At 38.6% G+C, this 16,944-nt stretch overlaps 1 protein-coding gene across 1 annotated transcript in view; it reads left to right on the forward strand.

The window, feature by feature from the left end:
• FYB2 (FYN binding protein 2) overlaps positions 1–16,944 on the forward strand; it is a 90,566-nt gene that overhangs the window by 17,984 nt on the left and 55,638 nt on the right. Inside the window, 1 exon segment of the mRNA XM_040978605.1 lies at positions 5,200–5,208. Within this exon segment, the coding sequence (XP_040834539.1) occupies positions 5,200–5,208 (9 nt within the window).

Below are 16,944 nucleotides of genomic sequence, written 5' to 3' on the forward strand. Positions count from 1 at the left end.
CCTTTATGTTGTCCTATTGTGAATACCTTAGTCCGAGAATGAGTGCACTTGGATTACAATTTCTAACTACATAGCATTTATCATGCAATATGAATCTACATTTAGATGACTTATTTGTCATTTTAACAATTTCTTACAACATAAGGGACAAACTTGCTGTGATTGTGCCTGAAGGGAGACAATGATTAGTCTCTAGTGTGGTACCATTTAGTGAATTTATGTAGGTAAGTTTGACTACTTTATCCTTTAATCCTGACTCTAAAACACACATCTCTTCTGAACTAGGATTTTATTGAATATCAGTTATGGTAAAAGCCATAGTATTATAAAAGTAGAAATCAACAGACATGGAGATTATAATTCTTGAGGGTGTTATCCTGGAAGGTGAAATAATTGTAGCTATCACATTATAAGATCGGTAGGAATTAGACTGGGTTTCTCATTTGCTCCTTTGTTATGCTGTATGGTGAGTTAAGGCAGGGTGTTATTGCCAGAAGGAAGCATAGTGCTGACACAATGATGCACCTCAGTGGAGGGATGGAGGGTTAGAGAGATGGGTGGACAAATAAATCAGTGAGCCAATGGACATTACAGAAAAAGATAGAACATAATTGAAAGTATGGGAGGATTAATAAATATGAGAAAATAAGCAGAAGGAAAGTATTCCATTTTGGAAAAATAAAAGTTGGGGTTGAATCCTAAAGTATATTAAGTGCCATAATAAAATCTGGACCTTGTCAATATATTTGTACGCACAAATAAATTATAATTATGTGCAATGGTCTTAGGCAACACTTCCATGGAAACAGGCACTTTATGGGAAATAAATCTTCTATTTTCATTGTATTTATGTATAATGCAAATATTATTTTGGAAGTCAAACATGTAGTACCATGTTCCTACACAGGGACCAGGTGATTAACTGAAGTTCGCACACCATACAACAGAATTGATGAAGGCCTGGCGTTTGGATTTAAGCCCTATGACTTAAGGCCTTGGACAAATGCCTGAACCTTTGTAAACTTCGGTATCTACTTTTAGAAAAGAGGCATTAATAGTCCGTAATTCATACCATTGCAGTGAGGATGAAATGAAGCAATGGTTGTAAAACGTTTAATGAATTGGTTGGCATCTAGAAAATGCTCAGTAATGCTTCCTTAGTGATTATGCATTCTTTTAGAAGAACAAGGACCTGTGTCCAGACTGTTAGGCTTCAAAAATACATTGATGAGGCGCTCAAAAGGCTAGGTTTCTCTTTGGCATTGACTTATTTCATTCAACACATATATATCGTGCCTGAACTATATGACAAGTATTCTAATTTCTTTTAATTATTATTTTGCATAACATGACATGATTTTGTAGGTATATGGATTTCCCTCACCTCCACTTCTCTTTCTTCCTTCCCATTCCCCGCTCCAACTCTTTTCTCCTATATCATGACATTACCGTAGACCTTCAGCCACAGATACAAGTCTAACAGTATGCTATTTAAGTGTGTCATGGTATTGTAGGTATCGGCAACAGTAGAAAATGATATATCATATTGTAAAGGGTACATTTAACAGTCTCATTGGTCATCTTCTTTTCATTCAGTAGAGGTGCACACAGCAATGTATCTTTACTTCTTAGTATCCTAGTCTCCACTATACAGCTCTTCTATGGCAATATAGGTATATGCATGTTTACCTATATATCTGTTTACCTTGTGTTTGCATAGAGGTTGCCTTAGATCAGAGAGGATATCCTGTATTTGTCCTTTTGAGATTGACTTATTTCACTGAGCACAATAGTCTCCATTGAGACCATTATGTTGCAAATGTTAGAATTTCATTCTTTTTAATGGTTGAATAGTACTCCATGGAGCAGATGTATCACAATTTCTTCATCCGTTCCTTTTTGGACATTCCTCTAGGTTGTTTCCATGTGTTTGTTACTGCAGATTGTGCTGCCATAAATATAAGACTTCAGGTTACTTTCTCATATGTAGATTTCATTTACCTTGGATATATTCCTAGAAGTGGGATGAATTTTCAGTTGTCATAGCTTTCTCCATACTGACTTCAGCAGTGATTATACTAGCCTATATTCTAGCCAATAGTGTAGGAACCTTTATTTCAACAGCAGGTGCTGTTATTAGAGTTCCGAATGTAGGCCCATCTCACTGAAGTTAGGTGGAAGCTCAATGTGATTTTTATTTGTATTTCCCTGACAGCTAGGAAGCCTGAGCAATTTTTTACATATGTAATAGCCATTTGAATTTGTTCTTCTGAAAAATGCCTGCTACCAACCCTGGAACATGGTACATGTATCCATTTTAGTGTCTTTTTCCAATTCCTATTTTTTTTAATGTTTTATAATTTTCATCATACAGGTTTTCCATGTCTTTGTTCAGGTTTAATCTGAGTTGCTTAAGGTTCTTTTTAGCTATTTGAATAAAAGCTGTACTTACAAATTTTTCTCCTGGAGTTGTCTGTGTTATCTAAGGCTACCAATTTATCTTGACTGATTTTGTAACTTTTTACCCTGTCAAACTCTTATACATTTCTTAGATACATTGAGAATAACACAGTATACAAAGCAGACAATATGCCTTATGTGCACTTACACAGAGAGACATTTATTTGCTTATGTATTTGCTTTAAAGCTCATCAAATGAACTGGAAACAAAGATGACTGCACAACTAAAAACTTCTAACAACCTGTCCTAAATTCACTATTTAGCAATCCGGATACTACCTTTATCCTTTCATTATATGACAGCTCTTAAAGTGTGCAAGGGAGAGTCCTGTCTAAATTAAAAGCCTCATTGCTTTCAGTCAAGTTTAATTAAAGAAGAGATACTGTATTCCAACTCTATTTCTATAGTGGAGTAATCAGTTTATAATGAACACAGTGCACCTAAAAGAGCCATCTTTTTATTTCCAGGTTTTTGCATTTGATATATCTGAGAGGCAACATTGCACAGTGAACAAGTGCAGATCTTTCAGCCTGATTGATTTTGGTTCAAACCCTTCCTCCAAACCTATAACACATCAGTTAACAGCTCAGGTTCTGATACAGGTCATCTGTAAAATGAACACCATAATTGTACTTACTTTATTGTGTTATCCTGAAGGCCAAATAAAATATAATATAGGAACACAGAGTCCACAGAAGCTCAAATTCTTGGTTTATTTAACCCGTGGTCTCCTATCTCTTGTTATCTCTGAAGTAGTAATATCACTTTGGTTTCCAACAATGAAATGTCTCCTTGGAGATTATTTTTTATAATCATTCTTTCACGCAAACCAAGCCGGCTAAATGGCTAATTACCTGGGAAGGTAGCATAGAATGAAACAAGTTCCTGAGCCCATCCTTCCTGGGGGAGACCTCCTGCCTTTGACTCAGCAACATCTGGCCATAGAGACCATATGGAGAATGAACAAGTGGGTGGAGATTCTCTGTCTTTCTTTGTCTCTCCTTTTCTATGTTCCTCAGCCTTTAAAATGAATAAATCTTTATATAATAATAAAAAATTTCTATTTTTACTTTAAAAGCAAAAACACAGAGACAGAAAAAGACAGATAATCAGACATATCTTCCACATACAATTTTTATCTTCCCAAATAACCACAATAGCCTGAGTTGAGCCTGGCTGAAACTAGGAACCCAGCCATCAATCCAGACTTCCCACATGGGGTTAAGGACACGATTCCTTGAGCTGTCTCTGCTACCTCCCAAGTGTACATTAGCAGGAAGCTGGGATAAAGAACAGAAATGGGACTCATACCTATGCTTGTCTGTACAAAATGTTGGTGCCCTAAGCAACATCTTAACCATCGTGTCAAATACTCATCCCTATGTTTTTTCGTTCTGATTATAGCCAATAAAAGCTAACACAGACCTTGTTATAAATCTTCTGAATGGCTTTATTCTTGTAGTACAATATACTTATGGATTTGTAAGTCTCATATTTTTACCCCATACAGTGTGAGAAATACAAATTCCTTCGGGTGGGGGGGGGTGGTACAGGTCTTACCTAAGGCATTCAAGTAAAATAATGGTAGTATCTCCTCTAGTATGGCCAAACAAATGCATTTGTAGTCTTTATTTGAATAGCAGTAAATGCCATGAAAAAAATTTGAATTAGAGTAATCACTAGGGAGTTGGAAGTGAAATCAATTTTATGGTGACCCCAAATCTTCCAAAATGGTGACGTTTGGGTTGAGAACTGTTTAATACAGGTTTGGTTCAGACAAGAAGGCCTATACTGCAGCAGAAACGACTGCCATAAATTCTTAAAAAGAAAGCTCCAGTCATAGGTCCAGGCAACTAGGAGGGAGAAGGCTGTGCCCACACACGGTCAGAGGAAGGGTAGCAGAGAACTATAAAGGTCATGGAAATAATGTGGAGTTTATGCTAAGTAAGTAAAAAAGCTATCAGAGTTTAAAACTAAGAAGTGAAATAAGCTAGCATTTATTTGATCATTCTGGAAGCTGTGTAAATAAAAAATCACACAGGAAAATGGGAATCAGGAAGAAAGCAGGGAAACCATAGCAACATCAATAATAACAAAAATAGCAACCCATTCTCACAATGTCTATTCTAAATAGAGATGAGATCCCATTTACTGCAAGACCAAGAAGCAAGTGATTTATCCTGTTTTATAGTGGAGGCAATGTAGCCATTGCAAGGTTAAGTAACATGACTCGGATTTAAAATTTAATTTGGAATAAGACCAGCAACTGCCACTCAGAGAACAGGCTTGAGATGTGAGAAAAAGAGAGGAAGATAGGATAGCTTCTAAGTTATTTGCTGTTTCCATTGTGTTGATATTTTAACACATGTGAAATGTTTGCCAAATAACCAGTACTCAGCACAAGGCCTGAATAAGATTTTCCTTAAAGGTCTTCAGCAATTTTTTTTTCTCTTTCATATCAGCAACAAACAAAAACCTGTCATTGTGCTTATGTGCTTATATAGTAGAATATCTTAAGGCTAGTTTTAAAATTACAGCTGTAGTGTTCTTCCCCATTGCTGTATGTCTGGTCATTTAGACAGGTACATGTATAATACGACTGACTCAAAACAAAATAACCTGTTCGAGGATATTTTTTGAAGGTACAGAAATCAGAGTATGTTGAATTGAATCACTCTGTGGGGAAATGAAGACAGGGAATTTTGGGAAAACTATGTTCTATAGAGTTTTTGATCCAGAACATTCAGGTGGCTTCTAGGTGAGCCCCTCCAGTAATCTCTTACTGTCCATTTCTAATCGAACTTCAGGGGAAACAACAAGACTACTTATTTAAAAGGATATTGGTTTTACTAATAATATATTCTCATCTTATGTGTTTTCAAATATTCTTCCTTCAAAAATTTGCACAGAGTTTTTATTTATTGGGCACCTTTTGTGGACAAAGCTTTGTGCCTTGCACTGACATCCGCCATCACATTTTACTTTTTATTTTTTTTAAGCTTTATTTTATTTTTATTGGAAAGTCAGATATACAGAGAGGAAGATCTTCCATCCATTAATTCACTGCCCAAGCAGTCCCAATGGCCAGAGCTGCACCAATTCGAAGTCAGCAGTCTAGAGCCTCTTCCAAGTCTCCCACGTGGGTGCAGGGTCCCAAGCTTTGCACAGTCCTCCACTGCTTTCCCAGGCCATAAGCAGGGAGCTGGATGGGAAGTTGGACCATTGGGATTAGAACCGGTGCCCATAGGAGATCCTTGTGCATGCAAGGAAGGACATTAACCGCTAGGCTACCATGCCTGGTCCTACTTTCACATTCTAAATCCTATAACTACAGCCACCCCATGAAGTGATCTGTGGATTCTCTGACTACACAGAGTAAAGTTAAGTAATTCAGAACACTGTAGCTGAATCATCAGGACCAGAGCTTGACTTGGTCAGCCTGGCTCCAGGACACAGCCTATCAGCCTCCAGCCCAGACTGCTCTACTGAAGAGTCCAATGGGCTCTTCTGGTGTGGCAAGAAAAGGCAAAGTTCAATGGACTCCAGCCTTGCTCTGTAGTTCATGTTTGGATATTCTCGTGTCAGGTGTTGAACACCCACCTTAGCATTTCATTTTCTGTGTGCAGAAAGATTTATGCAAAATAGGCCAGGCAAGGGGGTGGAGCCTAGTTTTTCTTCCTCTGTCAGTGACAGACAATAACATGAACAAAGTCATTGTTGAGGAAGAAATCAGACAATCACAAGTTGCAGACTTAGGGTCTGTTTATATACATATATATGTTTACATATATATATACATACATATATATATATATATATCTTGAGAGGTATAAAGACAGAGGCAGAAAGAAAGACATAGAAAGCTTCTATCTATTGATCAGTTCCTCAAGCACACACAGCAGTTGAGCTGAACCAGACTGCAGTCAGGAGCTGAGAATTCAGTCTGTCTCCCAGGTGGGTAGCAGGGACTCAGTGAGGTGAGTTATTTTCGCTGTCTCCCAAGAAGTGTATTAGCAGGAAACTGAAATAGGAAGCTGGGTCAGGATCTTTAACTCCAGGTATTGGGATATGGGAGGAGACCACTTTAGTGCCAGATCAAATACCCCCTCCATTGGAGACTAGTTTTGAATGTGATTATATTCAATAAGACAGAGTGGAAATTATTATCTGAGTATGGACACAAACTGGACATTGACTAGCCCTTTAACATCTGTTAGAAGTATAGTTCATGATCATCTTAGGAGAGTAACATTAATGTTCTCATTTTATAGATTAAAAACCAAAGACCACAGATTCTCATGATTTGTCCAAAACTAGAAGGTGACTTGGGGATTATTCATGATGTGAACTCAGTACTGTATTGTAAGAGTTTAGCTACACTCTATGTGTCAGTCAGAATTTTTCTACCCTAAAGAATTTTTGAAGGTATCCATCAACCCACAAACTTTATGAGACAAGGATCGTTTATGTCTCCCACCTGTGTTTTCCCAGAACTTACCATACAGTACACACACGAGTAATGATTATTTAATGACTGAGTAAATGATAAACCAATGGAATGACAGGAAAACAGAATGATGGGAAGATAGAGGGATGGATAGAATACTATCATATTTTGTGGACTTTTATGTAACTACAGAAAGCATTTCAAGATTGTTCTTACATTTTGCATTCACTTGCATATCCAATACAATGTCCAAGTAAAAATACTTTTTTTTCTGTGTTTGGAGTGGTCCTGTGCCAGACTCTTCCATGTAAAGCAAGATCCTTGTTTTCTTTCTTTCTTTCATTCATTCATTCATTCATTCATTCATTCATATCAGTTCCAATTATGTGTCAGCCATTGTTCTAAATACTGATGATCAGTAATGAAACACACTCACTACCCTCATGGAATATTCATTTTAGTTGGTAAGAAAGATAAATGAATGAATGCTTCAATAGATAATATCTACTCAACCTTATTTCCTGCATTATTCTAGATTCTGAGATCCTGAGTTCAAAGACTTTGTATATTATTAGATTTTTACCTTTGAGACCAGTGCCTAGGAGAGAGGAAATATTCAATAAAATGTAATCATTTGCCTGTTCATCTAATAGTCCTTCTGTGAGCATCGGAGTATGACCTGAGGAAATAAAACTAGTAGTTAACTGTGAGCTTCTGGTGTGTCAGACACCACCTAGGGCCAAGAATATACAAGATCCCAGAGCTAGATATAGAAATATATTTATAAAGTGATAAAATACAGTTTCAGACTATGGCTACCAATACTAGCAAGGGCATAAGGCAGCCTGTTTGGGTATCTAGAAATAGAAAGGAAAGCTATTGGAAAAGAACTTGTTAAAGAACACACAAAGAGAGACCTCATGGCTGAGAGCGAGCTGACTACATAGAAAGCATTACCAGCAGCAGGCAGAATACATGCAAAGTCCTCATGGTAGAAGAGAACATAGTATCCTTGCAAAACAAAAGGATGCCAGTGTGTTTAGATTGTGATGAATAAGGAAGAGAATAATGAAGGATGACCTTGGAGAGGTAGACAAGAATGAGATCATAAGGATGGGGCATTTAATAATTATACTATAAATTATTATTATTAAAACAATAGGGGGCTTCTGTAGAGTTGAAAGCCATATTGATAAAAAAAAAGTTTTACTCTATGTTTTGAGACATCATCTGGCTACTAAGTGGAGAATAGATTGCAGAAATGACAGAAAAAGTAATCAGCATCAAATTTTACCTTTTAAAGATTTATATATTTTATTTAAAATGTGGAGTTTGAGAGGGACAAAGGAAGGGAAGGAGAGAGAGACAAAGAGACTGACATTTTCCATCCACTGGGTCACTACCCAGATGGCCATAATAGCCAGGATGAATCCAAAAGTTTGAAATTCCAGCTGGATGTCCCATGTAGGTGGCTGGGGCCAAATGATTTGGGTCATTTTCTGGTACTTTCCTTGGCAGATTAGTACTGAGACAGATTGGAAGTAGAGCACCACGACTCAAACCAGGGTTGTGGCAGGCAACAAACAGACTCCATGCGGCACAATTTCAGCCCTGTATCAGTGTTTTGAAGCCATCTGGGGAGGGGGAGCTCCTCTCTTCTGTATGCTCTCATGGCCACCTTTCTCAATGACTTCTGTTACAGTATGGGCTGCTCATGTTCTGTTTTTCACTGGGACATCCTTTGGAGGAGATGATATTTAGTGTTTGAGAATGTGGAGTCAAATACTGGACTTTCTGGTCTTCCCTCTGCCTGTTATGTCTCTTTGAGTTTGGGTGAGGTTTAAGTTTCCTCTTCTAAAAACAGAAAGAATAATAAAATTTATCTTGGCAGTATTTTGCAGTGAACAAAAAACCTACCAGCAGCTGGCAAGTGGCAATCCTGACACCAGCGATAGCCAGGGGGAACCCAGAGGTGGCCACAGCTTAGCTCTATGGCAGCCAGGTGGGAGGTTGGGTTCATGCAGAGAGCTCAGGAGGTGAATGCAGTATGAGAACTGCCAATCTAGCAAATAGTTTGACCCAGCAACAAGCAGAGAAAGAACTGTAGACTTCAGGGGGCAGGCCAATGGCAGGATGGGACTCACAACTTGGAGACTGGGTGCCCTCTTGTATGGTGGGGCAGTTAGTGCAGAGTTTAGGGGACGGCCGACAGTGGGTTTGTTTCTGATTCCATGTGGAGGGCAGTACTAGCTTCACATCCTGCAGGGTCTGTGTGGTCTCTGGAACTGAAAGCCAGCAGCTCCAATGGTCCAGCATCTCCAATGGTCCAGCAGTGCCATGGCAGATACCATCTTGTGTAGCGGGGCAAAGAGTATGAATTACAAGAAATGGCGTGGAGTAGGCTCATTTTTAGCTAATTGCACTGAGCTGAGCCCACAGGGAAAGCAGTGCCAGTCCCATATCCTGCAGGGTCTGTGTGGTTCCATTTCTGACAGTTGACAGCCCTGGATCTATGTCAGTGTCCCACCAGGCACCATATTGCACAGAGGGGCAAGTGCTCAGAGATCAGGAGGAGCAGCAGTAAACTGTGCATACATTAAATCAGTACAGCTCCAATACCATTTTCACAGAACCAGGCACTGTTAGACTGAATGGAGGACAGCTGAGCTGCGCAAAATAAGCGCCACTAACAAATCAGTTATTTAGGATAACTGGTGTCTTCCTAATTACGGACACTGAACATAAAAATCAACTTGACCTGTACATTATACATCTAAGAAACGAAGGAGAAGAATCCGCCTACCAGAATTGCAATGACAAAAGGTAAAAGAAGAGATAGACGCTATGAATGTTACAAAAGACTCTCTGGCAAAGGAGCAAAAGCCTCTACCATCTTCAGAGTTAACTGAGGAAAACATTGAGAAAATGAGGGACACAGAATTCAAAAAAACACATAATAAAGCTTTTGACCAACAATGAGAAGCACATAATACAGGCGTTCAAGGAATTTAAGGAATATGTCACACAGGAAGTGAAACAAATGAAAGCTGATATTTCAGAAATTAAGGGTACAGTGGAGCAAACTAAAAGTAGAGTGGAGAGTCTCAAAAATAGAATGAATGAAGCAGAAGAAAGAATATCAGAACTGGAAGATATTTCCTGCTATCAGAGAAAAACAAGCAAAAAGCTGGAAGCAGAGCTGGGCCACGCTAAAAGAAAAAGTATCCAAGATTTAAAAGATACAATTAAAATGCCCAACATAAGAGTTATAGGAATTTTAGAAGGTGCAGAAAGAGAAGCTGGGTTTAAAGGTGTAGTCAATGAAATAATAAATGAAAACTTCCCTAATCTGGAGAGAGAATTGGAAAACAATACATAGGAGGATCACAGAGCTTCCAACAGTGCTGATCGAAAGCAAATTTCACCACGACATACAATAATCACTCTTCAGTTGAACATAAGGAAAAAAAAATCCTCAAATGTAAAAGGAACTAAAAGCACGTATAGCATTGGAAACTGAAGTGTAAATTCTACAAGTAAGCATTTGTTAGAAGTGAGAGTGGAAATGGTTACAGATATTGTAACAGTAGCATTTGTAGTGTAAGTAGTGATACCTAATACTAAACACAGTGCAGCTCTCATCCTCATAAAAGAGTATGAAAGGATAAAGGGAACTGGGGCAAGCTACCTGTTCAAGGTCACAGTGAAGGAAGAGCTGAGACTCAACCCCACATCTGTTTCTCTAAAGCTTTAGTTTTCCACTAACCTTTCTGATATACTGTCATTTTGATTGTTCATCTTCAATTACTATCTACCATGTAGAATACAGAAGTTCTAATAGGTTATTAGAGGGAAAAAAAAAACCATGATTTTACCCTAACCCAGTGCCATTTATCAGTTCCTTCAATGCATGACCCTGCATTCTGGGTCTGGCTATTATCGGTTTATCATCAATACCACTTACTGTCCTAGAAAGAGACATTTTTTTCATAAATGTGGAAATAAAGAAATTGAAGCATAGATATGTTTCACAGTCATTTCCTTCCTGCAATTCAAGATGTTTTTATTGATCCATACAGTATAAAATCTAGGTGGAGCTCAAATCCAGCTTAAATGGACCAAGAAAAAAAGATAAGACATTTTTCAGGCAGCAAAGAAAGGATTAAATACAACTACAATCTTGATTTTCCCTTTTAACATTAATGCTGGAACTGCCTCTGGAAAGAAAATTGATCTGGAAGATGCATTAAAAAAAAAACTTGGCTGAAATTCTTTCTTTAAAGTCTTCTAAAGTCAAATACTTACTCATTTTTGAGCAAAGCAGTCCAAGAAATTGATTAGGCATATTCTTTCAGCTTTTCCACAGATTGTTTCTTATTAATAAAGTTAATTTACCATGGACAAGATGAGATTGTTAGGCCATCGGAGCGTGCGATACATGGCAGAGCCTATAGTTTATGAAGGTTTCTCTTGATTACTTCGTGTCAGGGAGCAGAAAAATAGGAAGGGAAGCCACTGATGCCTTAGAATTTATAAATTCCCCTTTTCAGACAAATGAGCTATTTAGAGATCTTCAAAAATAGTATGAAGAATATGCAAAGTGAAAACTGAAAAAATATCCTAAATTGTGAAAGGAGGGAAAACAATGTTGTGGCATATACTTAGGAAATAATAATTGTTGGGTGGGAAGAGAAGAGAGAAATCCAAAAGTTTTAATCACAATATAAATGTACACATAAATGGGAAGAATCAGGAAAAACACCACAAGGCTGAATTCTTGCTGTGCCATGGGGGGAGGATTGTGGCACATTTTTTCTCTATTTATTCATCGCTCTGTACTTGCTCATTCCCATTTACGATGGATACTGTCGAAGCCCCTTGTTTCACTCAGTGGTTTCATCTCCCTTTCTCCCATCCCTCAGATTTCTCCTATGATGAATTTACGAGTGTATGCATTCAGGGTATTCTATATACAGTGTTTTAAATTTGCGTTTAAATGACATTTTACATCTTCTGTTTGCTTTTCTCTTTACCAAGATGTTTTCCTACTTTGTTTATGTTCACTACAATTATGTAGCTCATCTTTTTTTTGTGCTGGATGTCACTTCAAATTGGTGGAAAATAAAATTTTCTTATAAAGATTTATTTATTTTTAATTGAAAAGGCAGATTTGCAGAGGAAGGAGAGACAAAGAGAAAGATCATCCATCCACTGGTTCACTCCCCCAAATGGCTACAATGACCAGAGCTGAGCTGATCTGAAGCCAGGAGTCAGGTGACTCTTCAGGCCCCCACACAGGGGCAGGGTTCCAAGGCCCTGGACCATGCTCGACTGCCCTCCCAGGCCACAGGCAGGGAGCTGAATGGAAGTGAGGTAACCGGGATATGAACTGGTGAGCATATGGTGTCCTGGTGCACAAAAGGCAAGGACTTTGCCACTACACTGTGGTCCTGGGCACAGAAAATGAAATTTAAAAATAAATTTATTTTAATGAAAAAAATTTAGAAATCTTTGCATAAAGGATGTATTCAGAACGATCACAAAAATTTATATTATAGTAGAGCTACACATTGATATAAATGTTTTTGTTCCATAATAAACTCATCTTTTAAATCCATTTCCTCAAAACTTTGGAAGTATTCTCAGGTTTTCTTGCTTAAGAACATGTAAGTTGTTTTATTTCCATCATTTCAAATATACTGCAATATTACCCTGTGCTTCCAGGTAGATGTAAGCAAGGTTTTCAAAACTATTCTCTTAAAGGCAAATTTAATATCAATTAAAAATCAGAGTGAACTAGATACTGAGAAATTATCCCCCAGAATGGTGGTGCCAATTCATATATTCAAATAAAAATACACATTTCCTGTTTCTCTATTGCCCTGCCAAGTGAGATGTTATTTTTAAACTGGGGTAGTTGTTAACCAGAATTAAATAAACTGGGATTGTTGTTCATCTGAAATAGATTTTCATGATTTTAATTTCTATCTCCCTGTTTACTATGAGGTTAGGATTTTATATTTGCCGGCCCACTCCCCCAAACAGCTGGGATCAAACCAGGCCAAAACTAGGAGCTCAGAACTCAATACGTGTTTCCCACGTGGGACCCAATTACTTGGGACATTATCTGCTATATCCCAGGGTCTTCATTAAGCAGAAACCTGGAATTGGAAGCAGAGCTGGGACTGAGCCCAGGTGTTGTGACATGGGATGTGAGTGTCACAACCAGTGACTTACCAATTGACCAAGTGCCAAACTCATGCCTCCTTTCTTATCTTAGCGCGTGTGTGTGTGTGTGTGTGTGTGTGTGCGCGCGCTCGCTTCTTCTCATTTTCTTTATCATGATCTCAATACACTATCTAGTGTTAATATATTCGTATCCGTCATCTTTTGGCAATATGTGCTTTGCATTTCTCTTTCTCTGCATTCCTGTTTCCATCCATGTATCTGGAACTTTTTATTTGTCCATTGCATTGTATTAGTATTCAGTGTATTTAGAAATATCCACTCTAGGACAGGTTCTGTGGAATAGCAGATAAAGCCACCATCGGAGATACCAGTATCACATATGATTGCTGAGTCCCTGCTGCTCCACTACTGATCCCAGCTCCCCGCTCACACACCTGGAAAGCAACAGAAGGTGGTTTCTGATGCCTGATAGCAGACCTGGAAGAAATTCTTGACTTCTGGCTTTGGACAGGCTCAGCTTTGGCCACTGTAGCCATTTGCAGAAAGAACCAGTGGGTGGAAGATCAATTTTTCTCTCTGTCTCACTCTGCCTTTAAAATAAAGAAGTCTTGACCAAAAGAGACTACTTTTAAAAACATACTTAGATATTTTCCATAATATAGGAGTATATTAATCAATGTATACTGCAACTCATGCTCTATTTGGATCTTTTCCCTTTATATTTACTCTGTTTATTTGTGTTTTTCTTACTTTAAGCCTTTTTTTTTTTAACTATTTCGGCTTCCTCACTGCGTATTCCCTTTCTGTCAATTGCGGAATTAATACTCTATTTTTATTATTTTAGTAATTACACTTAATTTTTTACATCTACAAGGGTATGATGTTAAATCTACTCATTTCATAAACATTTAAAAGGATAAAAAAGAAAATAAGTAAAAATTCTGTATCCTAAGACAGGCACGTTAGCCTAGCAGATAAGGAACCCATGTGTGGGATTGATATCTGCCTCTGGATTTTAACTCTGGCTTCCTGTTGTGCCAGTTGCTGGGAGGCAGCTAATGTTGTCCAAGTGATTGGGCTCTGCCACCCACATGCAGATTAGATAGGATTCCCAGCGCCTGGCTTCCCACTGGCCCAACCACAGAGGTTGCAGACACTTGAGGAATCAACCAACAGCTGAGCATTCTCTTTCACACTTTACTTATTAAAAAAAAATTATTCTATACCTATTGCAAAACCCTAAGACTAATTCCCTTTGTCCTCTTCCTCTGTCTCCTACAGTATTTCATATCTTAATCTCCTGTCATTCTTTTTTTTTAAAGATTTATTTATTTTTTATTACAAAGTCAGATATACAGAGAGGAGGAGAGACAGAAAGGAAGATCTTCCATCCATTTATTCACTCCCCAAGTGAGCTCAACGGCCTGTACTGCGCCAATCTGGAGCCAGGAACCAGGAACCTCTTCCAGGTCTCCCACGAGGGTGCAGGGTTCCAAGGCTTTGGTCCGTCCTCGACTGCTTTCCCAGGCCACAAGCAGGGAGCTGGATAGGAAGTGGGGCTGCCGGGATTAGAACCAGTGCTCATATGGGATCCCAGCGCGTTCAAGGCAAGGACTTTAGCAGCTAGGCCACGCCGCTGGGCCCACTCTCCTGTCATTCTTGAATTCATCCAGGTTCATAATTTCTACAATAAATCTTAACGTAGATTTACTAATAGCTTTATATCACTCTCTTAATTTACTATTGTTCCATAAATCCTAGTTCATTACCAGTTCGATTTAATGAAATATGCCAGCAGGAATGTGTGAATAGAAAATGCATAGACTTATATTTTGAGAATGTATTTGTCTCTTCCCTCATCCTTGACTGGTAATTTAGCTGCAATAGAATCATGTGCTGATGCTGTTCTTCTCTCAGCATTTTAGCTTATTTTCCAGAATCTTTACAACGTGATATGCTAATGAGAAATCTATGGCCAGTCTGATTTCTCTTTCTTAGTAGAAAATCTTAACTCACTCAGCTTTTTACGTATTTCTTTGAGTTATGCTAATTTAATACAGATTGTGTAGGTGTGGATTTAATGTTATGTCCCATTGTCGAAGCTTCCGCCACAGGAAAATTCATCTCTTCAATTTTAGAGAAATCTGAAATATGATTATTTAAACATTGGCTCTTTTTCATCATCTTCTGTTAGAATGTATGTGTGTATTTCATCCTAGCTTTCTTGACTCAATATTGGCCATCTCTTAATCTCTGATTTCTGAGTGACTTCTGACTGAGTTCTCAGATCTAATGAATGTATCAATCACCTCTTCTGTATCTATTCTGTTTTTTAAAGCATATTTTATGTATTTGAAATGCAAAGTTAGCAAGCGAGCAAGAGAATTCTTCCATTCACTGGTTGATTTCTCTAGACGGTCACAACAGTCCGAGTTGGGCCAGGCCTCAGTCAGGAGCCTGGAGCTCAAGCTGAGTCTCCAACAGGAGCTTACAGGTTCCAGGTACTTGGGAGATTTTCCACTGCCTTCACAGTTAGTTTAACAGGGAGTTAAACTAATTATGTTAAGAAGTACAGCAAGCATGACCCAAACCAGGCTTATGTGGAATGCTGGTGCTATAGACAGAGGTTTGGTTAGTTTTTTTTTTATTATACCAGCCACCTACTCTATTTTTTTTTTATCTCTACACTCTACATTACTTTTTTGGTGGGGTCTCAAGAATTATATTTATGGGGCTGGTTTTGTGTTGTAGTTTGTAAGCTGTCACCTGCATCACTGACATCTCATATGGGCATTACTTAATGTATTGGCTGGTCCACCTCATCTCCAGGAACCTGATAATGGCCAGGAAAAAGCAGTAGAAGATGACTCTGTGCTTAGACCCTATACTCAAGTGGGAGACCTAGGTAAAGTGTGAGGTTCCTGGCTTCTGTGTGGCCCAGGATTGGCAATTACAGCCATGTGGGGCGAATAGTAGACAAAACAAACAAACAAACAAACAAAAATCTTTCTCTGTCTGTAACTCTTTCCAATTAAGTGGATTTTTTTTCCTTAAAAAAGAATTGTTGGGCTTAGCATGATAGCCTAGTACCTGAATCCTTGCCTTGCTTCTGCCTGGATCCAAAACAGTACTGGTTTGTATCCCGGCTGCTTCACTTTCTTTTCTTTTTTTTTTTTTTCAATTGTTATTGCAAAGTCAGATATACAGAGAGGAAGAGACACAGAGAGGAAGATTTTCTGTCCAATGATTCACTCCCCAAGTGACTGCATTGGGCCAGTGCTGCACCGGTCCAAAGCCAGACGCCAGGAACTTCCTCCTGGTCTCCCACGTGGGTGCAGGGTTCCAAGGCTTTGGGCCATCCTTGACTGATTTCCCAGACCACAAGCAGGGAGCTGGATGGGAAATGGAGCAGCTGGGATTAGAACTGGCTCCCATATGGGATCCCGGTGCATTCAAAGTGAGGACCTTATCTGCTAGGTCACTGTGCTGGGCCCTGGCTGCTTCACTTCCTATCCAGTTCTCACCTTGTTGCCTAGGAAAGCAGTAGAATCTAGCCCAAGGCCTTGGGACCCTGCACCTGTGGGGAAGACCCCGGTTGCTGCGATTCGGGGTTTAACAGCAGACAAACCTTTCTCTGCATCTCCTTCTCTGTGTATACCTGCCTTTCCAATAATAATAATTTTAAAAAGCTTAAAAAAATCATTTACGATTTCTGTGTTTACAGGTCCATAGCTTCTTTTTTCAGCCTCTTGCTTTACCAGTGCATTTTTTATTCACTTTTAATACATTCTTATTTTCTTTTTTAAAATTTTTTTTAGATTTATTTTTATTATTTTTTTATTGGAAA

The sequence above is a fragment of the Ochotona curzoniae genome, unplaced genomic scaffold (genome assembly GCF_017591425.1).
Source record: "Ochotona curzoniae isolate NIBS_2020 unplaced genomic scaffold, NIBS_Ocur_1.0 contig_291, whole genome shotgun sequence".
NCBI classification, from domain to species: Eukaryota; Metazoa; Chordata; class Mammalia; order Lagomorpha; family Ochotonidae; genus Ochotona; species Ochotona curzoniae.